Source organism: Branchiostoma belcheri, unplaced genomic scaffold (assembly GCF_001625305.1).
Source record: "Branchiostoma belcheri isolate BF01 breed outbred unplaced genomic scaffold, Haploidv18h27 scaffold178, whole genome shotgun sequence".
In the NCBI taxonomy this organism is placed as follows: Eukaryota; Metazoa; Chordata; class Leptocardii; order Amphioxiformes; family Branchiostomatidae; genus Branchiostoma; species Branchiostoma belcheri.
The window spans coordinates 299,440-317,953 of NW_017803246.1; the positions used below are offsets into that span (position 1 = coordinate 299,440).

The following is an 18,514-nucleotide window of genomic DNA, read 5'->3' on the forward strand; positions in this document are numbered from 1 at the left end:
TACCAGATACCTTTGACCCAGTGTTGACGTCACGCTTGAAAGAAGCCACGTGACAAGCTTCACTGGGTCAGTCTACCGAGGAAGACCAGATACCTTTGACCCAGTGTTGACGTCACACTTCAAAGAAGCCACATGACAAGCCTCACTGGGTCAGTCTACTGAGGAAGACCAGAGCGACTGGTCAAAAGCTCTTGGTGAGAGAACTTTTTTGTGTTGGATCTAAAGTTTTGACTCTAAACAGAGCAGTACTTTGTTAGGCTAGACCAATGTAAAGGTAAACTATGCAATGCTGTACAGTTACCTTTTAGTTACACTACTAACCCTGTAACCGTAGGCCTGTTCTTGCCTTTTGCCAGGGCTCGAAATACTGGGTGCATGTGCACCTTAGTGCACTCAGATTTGGAGCTGTGCACCCAATTTTTTTTCTGGGTGCAACAGTGCACACAAATCTTTTTGTAGGTATTTTTGTACATATCAAATGTATAGTAGTATATAAGATATTCTTGACATCTACGTGTCAGAAAAATAAAATCTTTCTTGTACTACATGTTTAAGATTTTGAAGTTAGCCCTCATTTCAAATTTAAGCTCAGAAGAGGACCAGTAAAATCTGTAATTAGGTTTTATTTTATATGGTGCAGCCAAAACAATTTTTGTGCAATCTAATTTTTTGGGTTGGGTGCACCTGACAGTGTGCACCTGTTCCCAAAAATGAATTTCGAGCCCTGCTTTTTGCACAATTCAGACGTTCTTCCAGGATCGCGTCCATTTTTGCTGTTACCTTTCTAGTTACACTACTAACCCTGTAACTGTAGACCTGGTCTTGCCTTTTGCACAGACATTTTTCAGACGTTTTTCCAGGAACGTGGGTGAACCATCCTCCTCTTCATCTCGCTCCAGAGCTGGTCGCGCTCCTTGCGAATCCCGCTCAGGACCGAGCGGTTTTCCAGCGCCCGACGCTGAAGGTACGCTAGCGTGGTCTCCATGGGGCCGATCGGCGTGGACTTGTACACCGCATACCCGGCCTGGCCTGGAGTTTAAAGAAAAATAAGAAATAAAAGAAAACTTCTTTTTGAGAAATTGATGGGATTAAGATGTCTTGAGAACTTGAGAGACAATAAAAGTTGAAAATGGTTGAATTTCGTCTCAGTCAAAAGTTAAGAATGATAATAAAAACTTCAGTCAACCTCTTTGAACATAGGCCATTATAACACACATACACACATGCCCAAAGCCCACCCAGCCTACAGACCCACCTAATACAACTCACCCAGTCTAGGCCAACTCACCCACATCCCAGCATAACCCATGCATATTCCAATATACGTGTACAATTCAACCAGTGCATGTTAGCCCACCTACATCCCTGAATACATTGTATCACTCACACAGTTGAAGGTTAACCAATGTCCCAATATAACTCACCCAGTCTAACTACAGGTTGGCCCACCCAAATCCCAATACAACTCACCCAGTGTATGCCACTAAATGTTTCTAATAGTATACAATTCATCCAGTCGACCTGCCTATGTCCCAATACATCATATAACTAACTACTCACCCAGTGGGTAGGAGACTTGGTCACACATCCCATACAGCTGACCGAAGCAGACACGACCATCATTCTTCTCAATACCCAGGTCTCTCATCCTGTAGGAAAAAAAGGCAAGAAAGAAAATGCGCAGAATTTTATCACATTTCCCGCCTGGCTGATACAAAAAAAAAAGAAGGCAAGGACAAACAGAACTTTGACAAAACAAACAAGAAATTTTCACTACCAACACAAAGTAAACAACTACTTATTACATAAATATACAGATAGACTAAGTATATGCATACATAAAATACGTTCTGCTAGTATTTTTACTGCATCAACCAAAGTTTAATAGACACAGAACCAGAAACCCAGTTTACAAATAAGGTGGCATGGTCTGGCAAGGCAAACCAGCTTAATTTGTGTACAAAATTTGTACATAATGTGCTTATGATAAAATTTTGAGTGTGAAAATGTGACATTTGACTAAGACATTAACAAACAGGAGACTGCACTACAACAGGAAGACAGACACGTTACCATAGTTACCATTACCATAGTTACCGTTGCCATAGTTACCACGACCCATGACCTGCACAGGTCCCTAGTTACCAGCTACCTTGAGCGACCCCAGAAGTGAGCTGGTGACCTTGCAGCCTGACAACCAGAAAGCTGCATGACCCTTGACCCTTGACCCTCAGCCTTCGCAATCAGTTTAAGACGTTAGACTGTAAGGTAACAATTCGTCACCAAAGTGGAAATCGCACAAAATCATTTCCACAACTTCATTTGATCCAGACAAAATTGAGGGGAAGAAAGTAGTATTAAGAGATGAACACTGATTGCCATGTTAGTATATTATGTGCGAGGCATTTATTTGCCCCTAAACGCATGCAAAGCTCCCCTTCCCTTGGCTGCCACTGCATCAGACATTAGTCTAGTCTAATTACAAAAACTGCATCTACTGGCCCCGTCTCCTGTCTTTCGGACTCATATAAAATTAAGTTGGTTTAATTTCTACTAGTAGATCTCTTAGCCAGAGACTGTCCTTCTAGCTGTAAATCTTAAATATTGTATGGAAAGATGTAATAACCGGCTTCAATAGTTACTAGTACATGTACCCACAAAAATGCAATAACTGATGATGCCTAATATCATAACCAAAATCTGTAACTTGAGAAACTTCTGTGGGGAAAAAAATTAAAAATTGATGAAAAAATGTAACAAAGATTACAGTTACTGTTACAGTAACATAAGTGAGCAGGAAGAAGGTTTAAAGTGTTGATAAAAAAAGTTACAAGCTCCTGATACATGTAGCATTTCAAGATGCAATCCTCTACAAGCAGCAACTAAGCACCTGAAGCATTAGCAAGCTTGTAGGACTTGACCTGTGAACTGTGAACTCTGCCCCACCTTGCGACTGCATACTTGATGGATTGCTCGTTGTGGCTAGCGACGATGAGTCTGCATCGTTGGCCCTGGGTACTGATCTCCCCCAGCATGGTGTCCAGCAGTCGATGGTACATCTCTCCTGTCGCTTCGTATGTGGGGTTTATAGGGTCTTCGTAGCCCTGCAGGGTTGGAGAGTTTGTTTGTTTATTCTGCATCTAAACATAGTCTATTACAAAAACTGCCATGTGCTGCTACCAATCGGGCCATAAGGTGCATAAGGCCATTGTAGCCCTAATGGACCCAGAGTTAGAGTTAAAAGTTAGTGTAAAAGCATGTCGGCAGAACGTGACACATGTAAAACCTGGATTTTCCACATTTTTTGCATCTGAATGTCGCCTCTTGCAGACAATATCTTTTCCGACACAACATTTGTAGACTGCATAGTATATATCCTTTAGGTCAGGCATTGCCATAGAAAGACCCAGTTCTGTGCATGACGAACCTGTCCTTGGTACTGATTGTCTTTCCGACCACCTCCACATAAGTTTGCCATTGATTTTTCTAAGGGCATAACTCTCCATGGACCATGCTAACATTGAATTTGAACCCTAATCAATGAGTGTATACAGCATGTCTAATCAACAATTAAGTCTTATATAATTCATATTAAGTTTCTCACCTTTTTCTTGGCCAGTGCGCGCTCCTTGTCCATGTAAGCCCCGCGCACGAGTTTGACCCCGAAGCACATGCCGAGGTCCTTGGCCAGCTGGATGTCTCGAGTGATGTAATCATGCGCACCCTGGTGTAGACACAATTGGAATGGACACTTAGCGTGGTATCCAGGCCTATTTTAGCTGCAGAGACAGTCTCTTTTGTCCTCCCTTACAGCTAAAATAGGTTCGGATACCAGGCTTGCGAACCATCACATTTTCCATCCGAACATTGTGTGCAAATAGATGAAAAATCACAAGGACACCATTCTGTAAAACGTAAGTCATATTAAGGCCAAACCATTTAGTTTGTAGGTTCTCAGAGCAAGAAGATAAACGATAAGAAAACACACGTCGATGAAGGTTAGACATCCAGGTAATACGATATGCCAAAAAACAGTTACTCAAGCAACTGGATATGATTTTGAAAACGTCAGACGTTTCAGCTAGTATCCACTAGCTTTCGTCAGTGACTGAGAGACCAGAGGGGAAAGCAGGTTTATATACACAAAATTTGTCTTCACTTTATTTGCATATCAATCAACAGGTTGTGTATATAAACCTGCTTTCCCCTCTGGTCTCTCAGTCACTGACGAAAGCTAGTGGATACTAGCTGAAACGTCTGACGTTTTCAAAATCATATCCAGTTGCTTGAGTAACTGTTTTTTGGGATAAGAAAACACAGTCTAAGAAGACAGTCTGTAACATTCAGACACAGTTTCAGGAGTGAATTAGTGGCACATTTAAGTTTTTCTCCCCGCCCTCAGTTTTCATGTTATCCTGCTTTCATCTAGAAACCTCTGAGAACTTTTAAGCACCTTGAGGTAGCACTGGTAGGTGTTCCATATGAGTGGCTGGTCCCTGTTGAACTTGAACATGGCAGCGAGCATGAGCTGTGTCATGGCGGGTCGCATGTACGTGTACTCCGCGTCGGCCGTGAGCCAGATTCTCCGCTCGGCGCACTCGCGGCAGACGGCGTGGATCCGGCGCAACGTGTTCCGCAGGTGGTCGTTCTCCTGGTCCGTCAGCACAGATACATGGAAATTCTGCAAAGGTATTTTAGGTAAGGCCATGTTGATTTGATTCAGTGTTCTCACCAGGATTTTTTCACAGCATAGGAGTCAGGTGCAGAAGGGCAACTTTTGCGGCGCAAGTCGCACATTGAGCCCCTCAAAAATTGAAACTCATAACCCCCTAAGACACTATTTCTCACTTTTGATGGACAGACTTTGTGAACCTAAGGTTTTCCCTTTGCTAAAGCTTAATTCTGAAGTAATATTTTCATTTTTAGATTTATTAATTTTCTTCCAAAAAAACACCCCTATGCTGGTTGAAAGACAGCATAACTCAATGTTGTTTTTATTTAATAATGGTCTTTAAAATACACTGAAGTAGCTACCGATTTTCTATTGGTTCTTTTTAAAGGGTTTGACAGCAGCAGAGGTAGAAAGTTTAAACCCATATATACCTGGTTATCCTCAGCCAGGCCACTTGCAAGGTTCTCCACCGACAACTCTGGGCAGCCTGAATCCAGGTGTTTACTCATGATCACCTGGGGAAGAAAAGAGGCTTCAGTAGATAAAAGGCATAATTTTCTGATGATATTGTACAGTTAACCAGCCAGAAGTCTTCTGAATCAGCTATAGACTCCAGATACTACTAAGAAATTCTATTATGACATCTATGGTCATCTAGTTACAACACTAAAGAAACTCATTCAGATCTAGAAAAGACAAACTTCTCTCAGCAAGGAAAGACAAATTAGTTGTGGAAACATAACAACTACAACTTTGCTACACCTAAATTGTTTGCTACACCTTGTTTGCTACACCTAAATAGCAAATTGTTTGCTACACCTTGTTTGCTACACCTTTGTTTTCTACACCTATGTTTGTTACACTTTTGTTTTCTATACCTTTGTTTGTTACACCTTTTGTTACACCTTTCTTTGTTACACCTTTGCTACACCTTTGTTTGTTACACCTTTGTTTGTTACACCTTTGTTTGTTACACCTTTGTTTGTTACACCTTTGTTTGTTACACCTTTGTTTGAAACACCCCTATGCTGGTTGAAAGACAGCATAGGGGTCCAAATCACAGCATAGGGGGTCCAAATCACAGCATAGGGGCCCCTATGCTCAAAAGGCCTGGTGAGAACACTGGTACTGGACAAAAGATCCTGATAGCGCTCCTACCAGCAGGTTTGCATGTAGGAATGACGTGACTCTGAGTTGGAACAGCGGAACTTCCACGTAGTCAGACAGCCTGGCCAGCAGCCGGATGGAGTCCAGGTAAAACTGGGTCGCAGAGTCGTAAAACTCCTCTCTAAAGGGAAATGGAGATCAGTCATGAATAATTTCATTAAGAAATTAGCAAGAGACTGTATCAGAAGGTTCAATGACCGTTGGGGTTGTGTGGCGTAACAGCAGAGAATTTGGCTCAGAACCAAGAGGTCCCAGGTTCGAGTCCTGCCATTTCTCACGTGGCCTTGTGCCCTTAGTTTGGGAAAGCTTGAAGGCACTTAACATATGACTTTCCTAACTTTGCTTAGATATATGAAAATGGGTATGCCAGAATGATCATCATGGTCGTGGGCATTAAAGGAAAACCAATAACCAGTGGGCTTTCACACAACAAACAAAAAGCTAACACTTGCAAAGCAAATGCCTAATATAATGTTTACCTTCACTTGGTCTACGCCTACAAACTACTGCTCTGCTTATTCTGACTCAAACTCATTCATATAATATATATGGCAACCAGCCCCCCCAACTCTGTCCTGCCACTTGCTACATAATAGAACCCGACACCACAGGGTGTCTGCTACAGCACCAGTTACCATGGTGACAGCTGTAACAAATAAACCCACCTGATGACAATCTCATCACCAATATCCTCCTCTATGGTTATCGCTGGCAAGGTCTGTATTCCGGAGTGCAGAAGTCTGCGAACGGTCGCTTCGATTTCTTTCTCCGAGTCGCCTCCGATGAACTGGCCATAGAACGTCGCACGCATCACGGCTTCGAATAACCTCCGACCCAGAAACCTTTGACCTACTTTCATCAGCTGTGTGGGGGCCAAATGTAGATTGTGAGCTTTTTCTTATGTGGTAAGTTGTAATTTTATTATAATATCCTTGCAGATGGATTCAAATATTTCTAAATACATTATATGATAATCCACATCAGATTTTAGATAGCATTAGTCGTAAGAATGATCAGTCACTGATGAAAGATAGCGTATGCTTTGACTGATAAATATGACTCTTCAGCTCAGAATCTATCGAGTTATTTGTCTAATGACTGCTTTTGTAGTACACTGTCCTACACATAAATGTAACCCAATACCATGGGGTGTCTGCTACAGTACCAGTTACTATGGTGACATAGTGTTCTACCTGGAAGTCTAAACTTCTAATCTATGACTTTTATACATCAAAGTAGCACACACAGTCAGAGCACTTCATACAGCCATATGCTTGAAATAATTAATCCTACTGTAAGCATCATGCACTCATTACAACTAATTACTGTAAGTTAACCTTTAACGAGCCTGCCTACCTTAAGACTGTTGTCGACCAGCACATCGAAGGAGCACAGTTTACTTTAAGCACCAGTACACTGTATCAGACATCAGTATGTAGCTGTAGTTAAGTAATCCTACTGTAAACATGCACCCATCAATTACTAATTACTGTAAGTTAACGAGCCTGCCTACCTTAAGACTGTTGTCGACCGGAACGTCCAAGAAACACAGTTTAAGAACCAGTACACTGTATGTATCAGACATCAATATTCAGCTGTAGTTAAGTAATCCTACTGTAATTAAGCTAATTAATAAAACCTTTAACGAGTCTGCCTACCTTAAGACTGTTGTCGACCAGCACATCAAAGGAGCACAGTCGGAGTACAAGTAGAGCCCATGCGATCTCCCAGGTGGGTTTCATCATGAACTCATTAGAACTACATGTAATTAATAAAGCATTTAACGAGCCTGACTAGTACCTTGAGACTGTTGTCGACCAGAACATCGAAGGAGCACAGCCTCAGCACCAGTAGAGCCCGGGCAATCTCCCAAGTTGATTTTGTTTTGAAGGCCTGTGTCGGATCATCGAAACTCAGCTCTGCCGTCGCAGCGGCTGTCTCCTCGGACAGGTCCAGGCCGAGCTGGTGTGCCTGTAGTGCCCCCTGTCTGATTTGAGTGGTCCTTGCAGGGAAGGCATTGTCGCCTTTTCCTGATGCTGGGGTATACAAGAGAAACAGTTAAGAGTGCTATTTGCTACTCTTCTATAACTTCCTCAACTTTTGATTTGTCTGATACTGGATAAAACCTGGCTGAAGCACCCGTCTCACTTAATTTGAGTAGTCCGCGCAGGGAAGGCATTGTCGCCTTTACCTGATGCTACATACAAGAATGAGGCAGGTCGTGATCGAGTTTAATCCCCAGCCGAGTCATACCAAAGACTTTCTCTGCTTAGCACTTAGCATTTGAGAAAGAGTATGGGAGTTAAACACACAACACTACCAGTGGGCTAGCCCCCTGCTGTAGTGATAGCACTTACTGTGCTGCCTGCCTAAAGTGCCCTGTCTGATTTGAGTGATCCTTGCAGGGAAGGCGTTGTTGCCTTTTCCTGATTCTAGTTAAAAGAAACAGTTACGTAACATTTGGTAAAAGAAACAGTTATTAAGTACTGCTAGGTAAAAGTTAACATTTCTTAAGTGCTGTTTGCTGAGTCCTTTAACTTTTGATTTCTTCTCTCAATCCTATCCAAGCGGCCACCTCTTCAAGCTGACCACCTACCCATAATGGCTAATTTTCTTTTCCGCAGGTGCAAATATGAAGCAATCCACCCAAGAAGACCACTTGTCCAAGAAGACCACCTCCAAGAAGACCAATTAACGCTGTCCTTGGGTGGCCCTCTTGAACAGGTTTGAATGTATTTTCTTTTGGTTTACTATTTATTCCTTTTTAAAATATCTTTTTTTTTAAATTCACTGAAATGTTTTACTCCTTATTTATTACAAATTGTTGAGCTCATCTCATGATATGCTCATACAGGTGTAATCACAGCCCTTAGAACTGCAATACCACTGACCTGTCTGCAGGAGGCGCTGCTGTATGGTGTCCCACCTGTAGGTGACAGTGAGTGCTGGCAGACTCCGTGAAATGTGTTGTGCGGCCGGCACCAACACCTGCAGGCCTCTCTGTGCCACCTGCATAGCTGATTATTTCACTGAGGGGCTATGGACAGTCAGACATTTATGTGTAAAAAAATGCCAAATCTTTAAGCAACTCCTTTAGCTTTTTTTAAGCTTTAAAAAGAACTCAGGACTGCAAAGATTGAGTGTAACAAGTTGTTCGGTGTGATATAGCTAGCTAGCTGCCGCCGCGTGCCACATGCCTACGAAGCTGGTGTGTTATGCAGAAGGGCGGTTACACCGGCTATACAGATACAGAAGCTGGTGTGTTACACAGAAGGGCGGTTACACCGGCTATACAGATACAGAAGCTGGTGTGTTACGCCGAAGGGCGGTTACACCGGCTATACAGATACAGAAGCTGGTGTGTTACACAGAAGGGCGGTTACACCGGCTATACAGATACAGAAGCTGGTGTGTTACACAGAAGGGCGGTTACACCGGCTATACAGATACAGAAGCTGGTGTGTTACACAGAAGGGTGGTTATATTGGCTATACAGATACAGATAGCTTTAAATCTGATGGTTTTAACTTTATTCAGTACATGTGGCAGCTCTCACCCTTATGATGTATGTACTGTATATGTCATACCATGTATGTATGTGTTAAAAATGTAGATTTATATACTAGTAACGTTATATTTGTAGGGACTTTATCTGTTACAAAACTGTAGCTCAGAGGCAGCCTGGCATTCCCGTGTGCATTCAATTAGAACAAAGAGAAAAATGAAATACGCCCCCTAGGCAGAAATGTATGACAAAGGCAAGGATGACTGTCCTTGGTTGGTATGTTGTCTATGCTGGGTTGGAACGGGGTTGGGAAAGGTTGGTATTGAACACAGTCACTTAACTGAGGTGTGGTGTGGTGTTGAATGCATTCTTCCCTTTCTTTGGCAAATTCTACGATCCGTAACCCTGTAGGAAGGCCTGGTGGAGGCTAGCACTGTTGTTCGAGGTTTTGCGACACTTTGGTTCCTTTTCTTTATCTTAAATCTTACTTAGATTGCACGACGAAAATACAAGGCCGGCGCCTGAGGCATCAACTACCTTCTCCGGGAATTATGATTCTGCCACTGGGAGAACTTCTTCAGTCATTGTCACCATTATGATTATCTACTGAACCATATTTAACAGGGTAATTATAAGGTGGCACCATGTTGTGCAGGGTTGTCAGTAACTGGTGAACAGAAAGTCAACTGGCTTGTTGCGTGTTTGCTGGTTGCTGTAGTTGACTAGCCTGGTATCCAGCCTTGTTAGCTTTAGTCCGCTTCCCAAGATCCGCTCCCCGCCAACATTGGAGCGGATACCAGGCTAGTCAACTGCAGCAACCAGCAAACACGCAACAAGAACAGACAGACTAATTGGAATACATAAGATCAAATGCACAAAGGTACAGATGTATAGTGCTTATATAATATTATAATTATATTAGTAGAGTGTGGATTGATCTGACATCTAGCCCACAGCGAGCCACCAGTCAGTTGACACTCGGGCTATTACTAAATTAGACCAGATAGTAGATTCTAGTGCACCAGTGCACCTATTCCCCCAAAAATGATCTAATCTACCTTGTTTAATCCATTGATTTATGAACATCATAAACTCTAAAACCCACAACCCAGGTGTGGCCCCAAACCACAGCGACCACATCCAAGAAGTCCACAGAAGTTGACAGACGACCAGTAAACTAGGTCACAATTCCTTCCTCTTGATATACATTAGTTAGTCTCCACCAGACTCCTTTTGCAGGCTGAATAAATCATAGAAATTGGCCTAAAAGGGGATATAATTGGCCAGAGGAGTTTGTCGGCCATAGATGATAGAGGATACAGTTGGTCTGCACTCTCCTCTGGGCAATTATATCCTTTTAGGCCGATTTCTACGATTTATTCACCCTGCAAAAGAAGTCTGGTGGAGACTATTATACATATGGTCCGCCTACTACTATATAGGTCATAGCCTCGGTGCCATCCCACTTGGTACGGCTTCATAACACACTCTTGCTAGCCGAAAAAAGGATGTAGACGATCACATACTTTTCGTTTGGTGATTTGTATATTCGGCTTGATATTTTCCAAAAATTCCAAGCGTAATGGTCACATCTATAGATTTTATTAAGGGGCTAGCGAGTGTAAGGATCCCGTAGTAAATCGGACGGCACCCAGGCTACCCCCCAAAGTTGCACCGCATGTCCTTGTGTCCTGGATGTTTTCGCGCTGGGGTCAGTCGAGTAGGGATGTGAAGAGAATCTTTAATTGAAAACCCAAAAAGAAAAGACCAGCCGGCAGGCCAAGAAAAAGATGGTTGGACCAGATCATTGAAATCACCAGAAGAGAAGAGCCAGACTCCCGAGTAGTTAAAGAAATAGCTGAAGATAGAACAGAGTGGAAAAGACTGACCAAGAGGCTGACAACTTACAGGCCTAAGGCCTAAAGGCGTCAGGGTGAGAAGGTGAGAAGGTCAGTCGAGTGTGAGATATCTGGTTTCAAAATAAGCCACAAAAGAGTACTTTAAGTAGCATGCATTGAGCACAAATTATTCGAGTCCTTTGCCACATTTAGCATGCCAAAAACTGGGGGTTAGGGGGGTCTTCAGGGTCTTTTGGAGCTTTTATGTGTTATTTTCTGATTGCATATAGACAACATAGCCGGCCTGGTTGAATTACCCCCGTCTTTAGAACTGGGCTATTATCAGAAAACAGCCGAAGACCACCAAACCCTCAGTTCAATATAAAGCAGGCTACGGAGGCTAAGTCACATCATGTTCAAGATTTTTAAAAACTGAAAAAGTAACGTTACTAGTATGTGACTGCTTTCAACCTCATAATGTGGTCAAATATTATGATCGCCTACTTAACTTGTGTTTACGTTTAAGAGCTTCTAACTCAGGAAATCGTAACAACTTTCAACACACACCTAGCTGCTACATAAGATCCAACATAACCTTGATTAAGTGTCGCGCCTTGCCATGGCAAAGATCAAGTAAAAATGCGGCGTTACCTTCGAAGTTATGCCGAGCGGCCTCTCCGCGCCTGATTTTGTTTTTCTCTACGTCTGGGAACGGATCAATTTACCGGTACCAAACTGGCCCAGTCCGGTTGAAACCGGCTGAGGGCCCTCCAGCACTGTTGTTTATTATTAGCAGAACGGTCCACGTGCTTCTGTTGACAAGTGACGTAGGGGCGGGGGTCCCAGCACGGCCGCCGATTGGTTTAAAATCAGGTGTTATTGTTTACATATTAGGGGGTGGGGCATCAGCACGGATGGCGATTGGTTGTTGGTTAGACGGGTCCATTCTATGCGGGGGAGTTTTATTATGCCAATTTAAGGACTAGAATCGCCAAAAATTTCTTAAAATGTTCTCTAGTGGCGAATAGGAAACTTATGTAAGACTCAGGTATAACTAGAGTATTCAGATTTGAAATAATGAACCACCACGACTATACAGAAAAGAATAACCGTGTGATATTTGATGGCGTAGGAACTATCGCAGTTTAGGTGTTTAGATATTACGATACAATGTCATAATTTTATCATTTATATTCTCTACATGAATTACCAGTTAGTTTTGCCCCCTTATACTCCGATCATGGATCTCCGAATAAACCGTCTATAGGACACCCCTAAAAATGAGCGAGCGACTGAGTGGACTCGTTCATAACTAAGGCTAAAGGTCAGCATCAGACAAATGGCGGAAGAAGAGGAAAGAGTTTTGGTAAGCATCGAATTTCGTCGTTTTTAAGGCGCTTTAAGGGAAAGTTGTGTCTTTAGATTGGTGCAAAATTGAGAGAAAAGAGAGGAGTTTAGAAAGCGTCCATTTTTGGTACCAATAGTGTAGTACTGGCCCTTAAAATTCACGTTCAAACATGCATAAATTATCGTGTTTTCATAATAAACCATATGCCATACATATAATTTGTATGGAGGGGGCTGTCTGTTTGTTTGCCTGTGTTTTCGTAGCTATTTTCACAGGCAATGACAGGAAGTTAGGACAAAGGTCCCAGAAAAGGTTATCTAGTTTTCTGTCTTAATTTTTTTCTGGCTATTATGTTAATTAATAACACAGTTATGCCAAGGAGGTTGAATACAAGTGGTCATGCATGCATCCCTGTTGCCCTATGGGAAAATATGTATATTTCGGTAATTTTGATACAGTACAGAATCAGCAAGAATTCCTAATATAAAAAAAGTACATCAAGAAATTCCCCAAAACTTACAATATTTGACAGATGTGTAAGCTTTGTTGTTTTGTTTATTAGTTGTTTTGTTTGTTTGTTATTTTTACAGCAGGAGGAGTTCAGGTGGTTGCTGCTGCACGAGGTTAACGCAGTCTTGAGGCAGCTGCAGTCTGTGCTGCAGGTAACGTTGCCTTACTTCTTTTCACTTTTTCAAGAAAGTTTCTATTTTGCAATTGTTTCTAATTTGCTGAATACTTAGATTCTGTGTTAACAAGACAGAAAATTAGCCTGGGTACCATCCGGATTTTGCTCCGTTACACTAGAAAAATCTATCAAAATCCGGATGGTACCCAGGCCAACAGAATGGGGGAGGGCGCGCGGTGCACAAAACATTTTCTTTTGAGTACTAGTATTCCCCTGCCCGCCGCCACTGTGAACATATCAGTACGTGAACACCTCGATTTTTCTCACACCGTGAAATTTTGCCACCGTGAACTCAAAGTGAATTACAGTATCGTTTCCCCCCTTCAGGAGTGCAGTAAATGGTTCCTGCTGCCTGGGTCCAGTAAGTAACGTTACATGAACTCTTTTCAGGACAACTTGGCAACATGACAACTTGGTCCCTTGTCAATCTGGGCAACTTTATACCATAACTAGAACGACTTAGATTACAGTTATGGTTAGGGTTAGCTAGGGTCAGGTTTAGAGTTGAGTTAGAATTAGGATGAGGTTAAGGTTAGAGTAAGGCATCCTTATGCCAGTCTTTGCAGTGAAACAGCCCTAGCTAGGCACGGTTCAGAGTTGTCCAGATTAGTTATGTCACAAGTTGACACATGAGCACCTGTTCACATTTACTGTAGTAGGTTTCCCCAGACTTGTATATAACAAAAACAAAACTTGATTTAATGAATTTCTCAGGGTCTGTAGAGAGTTGTACTGACATCCTGTTTCTGTGTTGTTTTCAGCTGAGTCCTGTTTAGTGAAGGCAGAGAAATACCTCCTCACAAGTGCAACGTGAGTCAACTTTAGCCTGCTAAACTAGCCATTTGGTGTTGGATATTGGGTTAGGCAGCAGGGAGAAGGTTAAAAAAAACATGTATAGTGTTCACAGCCAGATTTCAGGCTAGCAATTTTCTGCATTGTCAACAAAAAAGCTAGCCCGGGTACCATCCTATTTGTATGCCGGGGCTCTCATACTCCCGGGTCCCCACTAAGAAGGGGGGAGTATGAGAGCCCCAGCATACAAATAGGATGGTACCCGGGCTACAAAAAAGCTTGTTATGATTTTTTTTTTAATTCTCAGCATATTTAGTAACAGTGTAATTATGAACATAATTCAGATTTGACATCTATGTCCCTACATTGTACTTGTGGCTAAAATCTTGTGGTCATGTATTTGCTGCTTTGCTCCTGTCTGCCATTCCTATTGCAGCAGATAGGGGGAGCACATGACAAGGCTTGACCGTTGTGTTTTGCTGCAGGGGTGCTGACAATGTGAAGGCAGTCATCACCCTGTATGGAGACAACATCTGCACCGCAGTAAGTATGGCAGCATTTTTACAATGTTTTCCAATGTACAATTATTACAACAGTGTGTACTACAAAATTCACAATTTCCACGGCAAACTTTAAACATTAGGCTCTGTAGCAGGCTTATAGACCTGGGGGTTTGCTGGTCTTCGGCTGTTAGCCTCCGTAGCAGGCTTATAGAACTGGGGGTTTGGTGGTCTTCGGCTGTTAGCCTCCGTAGCAGGCTTATAGAACTGGGGGTTTGGTGGTGTTCAACTGTTTTCTGATTAGCCCAGTTAAAAAAAACGGGGTAATTCAACCAGGCCGGCTATGTTGTCTATATGCAATCAGAAAATAGCACATAAAACCTCCCAAAGACCCTGAAGACCCCCAAAACCTCCTGGACCAGTTTTTAGCATGCTAGTATGGAGGCTATTAAACATACTGGTATGAAAACAACCCCTTCCCATTCTCTTGGAGTGAATTCTCAATTCTCAATTCTCACTTCTCAATTAATTAAGTGGCTGCAATAATAAAAGAATTTTTTTAACGCTAAGTTTTTTTTTTTTCCGGCAGGATATGAGTGTGAAGATTCATCGCCACTCGACGCAGAATTTCCGCACCAGCTTCAGAGAGGGGCTGCAATGGAAGCTGCAGGCGGTGAGTGGTGTTACGTCGATGAAGGTTAGACATCCAGGTAATACGATATGCCAAAAAACAGTTACTCAAGCAACTGGATATGATTTTGGAAACGTCAGACGTTTCAGCTAGTATCCACTAGCTTTCGTCAGTGACTGAGAGACCAGAGGGGAAAGCAGGTTTATATACACAACCTGTTGATTGATATGCAAATAAAGTGAAGACAAATTTTTTGGAAGTCGAAAAAGGAACAAAAGTCAGACAAGTCAAGACAAGATGATGCAAATTAGTCTGAAAGCTCCTGTTATACAGGACAGGAGCTTAAGTGTTGTCTGTCCTGGTGAGTGGTGTTGTTTGTTTTTACCTCCATGAAAATGGACAATCTTTTTGATACATTTTGTGTGACCCTAATCAAAGAGCTTTCCCTTATTTACTTCTTCACTCATGACATCAACGAAATGAAAATTGTTGCCTCCACCAGACTCCTTTTGCAGGCTGAATAAATAGTAGAAATTGGCCTAAAAGGGATATCATTGGCCAGAGGAGTTGGCCCTAAAAGAAGTTCCATTTTGCCTGCACTTGCAGGCTCAAATAATAATAAAGCAAACAGACAAACAAACAGAGGTATTTTTTTGCGTATCTGTTTGTCTGTGTTCCTACATAGTTTTGCAGAGGGTACTTTTGTTAAAATTGAAGGATATGCCCAAGGGATACTTTTATTTGGGACCCGAGAATTCCCATTTTCACCCGAGCATGTGATAGATGATGTGATAGATCATGAGACCATCATGTGACTGATCATGTGACAATCATGTGACTTACAGATCCAGAATGCGGCCAATCACCTGCAGGCAGCTCTGGATCATGTGACCAGCATCGAGCAGGGCTACCAGTTCCAGACCGGGGAGGAGGTCGTAAAGGTCAGCGCACAAACTTTGACTTCTGACCTTTGTACTTGACCTTGCACAATATAATATAGCATAGATAGACCGGTTTAGCTGTACAAATTTTCATTAGCTGCAGTTCTCATGTAATCTACAAGGTCGTGCTATTGAGAAGTGCCCTAACAGTTTGATTTGATTTGATTTATTAGGCTGGATAAAACATATGTATACAGCCAGGACTGCCCAACTAGCTGGAGGCTATTATAAAGGGGTTATTAGTAACAGGTGGCAGTTAACAGTGTCGGTTACACTTCAGATAAACATACTATTACATAACAGATGTTGCGGTCTAACTTGTAATAAACTTGTAAACTTAACAAGTTATGAGATCCGGCCTAGTCGTCGTGCGTTTACTACAATTACATCGTGTACTATATCTACATGTCAGGTTAACATACTATTACATAACAGATGTTGCAGTCTAACGTTAGGGTTAACAGGTTATAAAATCTGTCCTAGACGTCATGCATTTACTACATTGTATAATTACGTTGTGCACTATATATACATTGTCAGTTGTGACTGTTTGTCCTGCTGTGCCCTTTAGGTGATGGATGACATCATGGGTCGGCTGAACCGCGGGCGGGATTGCCTCACGACGCCTCGCAAGAGAACCCTGGAGGAACTCTACTCCAGCAAAATTATGGTGAGAGGATCAAGATGTGTTCATCGCTAAGATTGATCATTGAGTGAAGTCAGACTAGCCTGGTTACCAAACCTATTATAGCTCCCGAGTCCTACATCCTCTCCACAAATATGCGGAGAGGCTGTAGGACTCGGGAGCTATGTCCAGGCTAAAGTAGACTGGGATAGTGCGCACTTTGTGCATCTTATGCCATAAACTACATGCTAGCTAGAAACACACCAGCTTGGGAATGTACTTCAGGGCTGTTCTCTTGTAGAAGATAAATCTGATGTAACAAGTTTTATTTTTAATATCTTTTTTTTACATGCATGTATGAAATGTACTTGCAATTAATGTAAAAATAATTTCAAATTGAAACACCAAAATGTCCAATGCACATAACTTCTAACACTTTGTCTTACTTGCCTTGCGCCCTCCTCTTAGTGCTGTATAGCAAGAGATAAAGGGCTGGCCTAGTCTTTTTACCCCAAGCAATCTTTTGTCTTGTATATACATGGTAATAAAGTTGATTTTAAACTGCCGTTGAATTGCAGAGTGGCTAGGTTAGTAGTTGACACAACATTGAGAGGCAGGTGATTTGGTTACTAGAATTCCTGGGTAGACATTCTGTCCTTTGGTTTACAGAAAATGTTCAGTCCAGCTCTTCCCAACGAAGTCATTGTGAGTTTCCACATCCACTGCCACAAACTTGTGCTGGGGGCCTACCAAGTACATCCCCTGCAGAGCAGCTCACAGAAGGTAGGGGGCTCTCCTGTACTACGGCTAGCATGCATGGCAGGTGGTTTCTACATTAGATAGTTCATCGTAAACAAATATCAAAGTTTTCTTGAACAGCTTGAAAGACTCTTAGAGTAGGTGCCTTAGTTCAAGACTCCTATACTCTCTCTATGCAGTCAGCTAGGGGTTCAATTATGAGAATGGCTTTTAGCCTCAACCAGGGTAGAAATCAGCAAACTAGACTACTAGACTAGGGAGTTGGTCTCCTACAATTTAGAACTGTACTCTCTAGGGGACCAATTCCCCTGGTATGTCATCCTATCTTGTTGACTATTTTTTACTCTTTCCAGCCTCCTCTGAAGACTGATAGAGGCTAGGTGAATTGTGAAGATGACTTTTATCATTTCTATTCTAACTGAACTTTGTGTTCTCTGTTTCGCAGCCCAAGACAGCCCTGCCTGCTATCTACCACCCCACAGGATCTGTCTTGTGAGTCGCAAACTCAAACAAGCTTTTCTATTTTGTACAATCGGTTTTTCAACATTGTCATTGAAAATATAAGTGTCCTCATGCAAGTTTTAGTACTTGTATTGTATAAGTTGGATCACTAGAGATTCCCAAAGTCTAAGGAAAGAAAGAAAACAAGTGCTTTTAAAAAAAGCTGACATTTCAGCTGACGAAGGTTTTACTGCCGTTTTTGAGGTAGAAGTTGTTGAAATGATATTACCCAAGTTGATGAAATTGGTACGAGACCACTTCAAGAAGAAAACACATCTGATAAAAAAAGCTAAACAGCGGATGTTAAAAAGAAAATTTGAAAAACTCATACGTCGGGACTTGAACAATTAGTTTTTGAGTGTTAAAAGCAAAACAGCGACTGCTAAAAAGAAAATTAAAAAAAGCTCCTCTCCGGGGATCGAACTCGCTATGTGCAAACCCCGCCACGTGCACCGCAAAAAAAGAAAATTAAAAAAAAGAAAATAAAAAAAAATAAAAAAAAGAAAATAAAAAAATATATATAAAAAAAAGAAAATTTAAAAAAAGAAAA

The 18,514-nt window shown here is 42.0% G+C and overlaps 2 protein-coding genes across 2 annotated transcripts in view; one reads left to right on the top strand and one right to left on the bottom strand.

Moving 5' to 3' along the window:
• Positions 1 to 810: 810 nt before the first annotated feature.
• Positions 811 to 11,892, bottom strand: LOC109467218 (probable proline dehydrogenase 2). Its single transcript, XM_019765163.1, has 11 exons — positions 11,834 to 11,892; positions 8,731 to 8,876; positions 7,640 to 7,875; positions 6,505 to 6,701; positions 5,831 to 5,960; positions 5,104 to 5,187; positions 4,454 to 4,681; positions 3,605 to 3,724; positions 2,947 to 3,104; positions 1,561 to 1,649; positions 811 to 1,029 (listed from the first exon to the last, which is right to left on the bottom strand). Exons 2-11 carry the CDS (start codon positions 8,852 to 8,854, stop codon positions 845 to 847), a joined length of 1,551 nt encoding a protein of 516 aa, XP_019620722.1. The 5' UTR covers positions 8,855 to 8,876; positions 11,834 to 11,892; the 3' UTR covers positions 811 to 844.
• Positions 11,893 to 12,501: 609 nt separating this feature from the next.
• Positions 12,502 to 18,514, top strand: part of LOC109467199 (protein rogdi homolog) — an 8,579-nt gene continuing 2,566 nt past the window's right edge. Inside the window, exons 1-10 of the mRNA XM_019765144.1 lie at positions 12,502 to 12,548; positions 13,121 to 13,192; positions 13,543 to 13,576; positions 13,977 to 14,025; positions 14,493 to 14,550; positions 15,097 to 15,180; positions 15,984 to 16,079; positions 16,651 to 16,749; positions 17,374 to 17,487; positions 17,909 to 17,955. Coding sequence (XP_019620703.1) covers positions 12,522 to 12,548; positions 13,121 to 13,192; positions 13,543 to 13,576; positions 13,977 to 14,025; positions 14,493 to 14,550; positions 15,097 to 15,180; positions 15,984 to 16,079; positions 16,651 to 16,749; positions 17,374 to 17,487; positions 17,909 to 17,955 — 680 coding nt within the window. The 5' untranslated portion in view covers positions 12,502 to 12,521. The remainder of the gene's footprint in view (positions 12,549 to 13,120; positions 13,193 to 13,542; positions 13,577 to 13,976; positions 14,026 to 14,492; positions 14,551 to 15,096; positions 15,181 to 15,983; positions 16,080 to 16,650; positions 16,750 to 17,373; positions 17,488 to 17,908; positions 17,956 to 18,514) is intronic.

What these genes read in the sequence shown, in the direction of transcription:
- LOC109467218 (XM_019765163.1), bottom strand. Translation starts at nt 8,854, where the DNA reads ATGCAGGTGGCACAGAGAGGCCTGCAGGTGTTGGTGCCGGCCGCACAA. An exon ending in GGTGATGAGATTGTCATCAG is followed by an intron (nt 5,961 to 6,504) that starts GTGGGTTTATTT and finishes ATTTCCCTTTAG; the next exon opens with AGAGGAGTTTTACGACTCTG. An exon ending in GCCTGGCTGAGGATAACCAG is followed by an intron (nt 4,682 to 5,103) that starts GTATATATGGGT and finishes ATACCTTTGCAG; the next exon opens with AATTTCCATGTATCTGTGCT.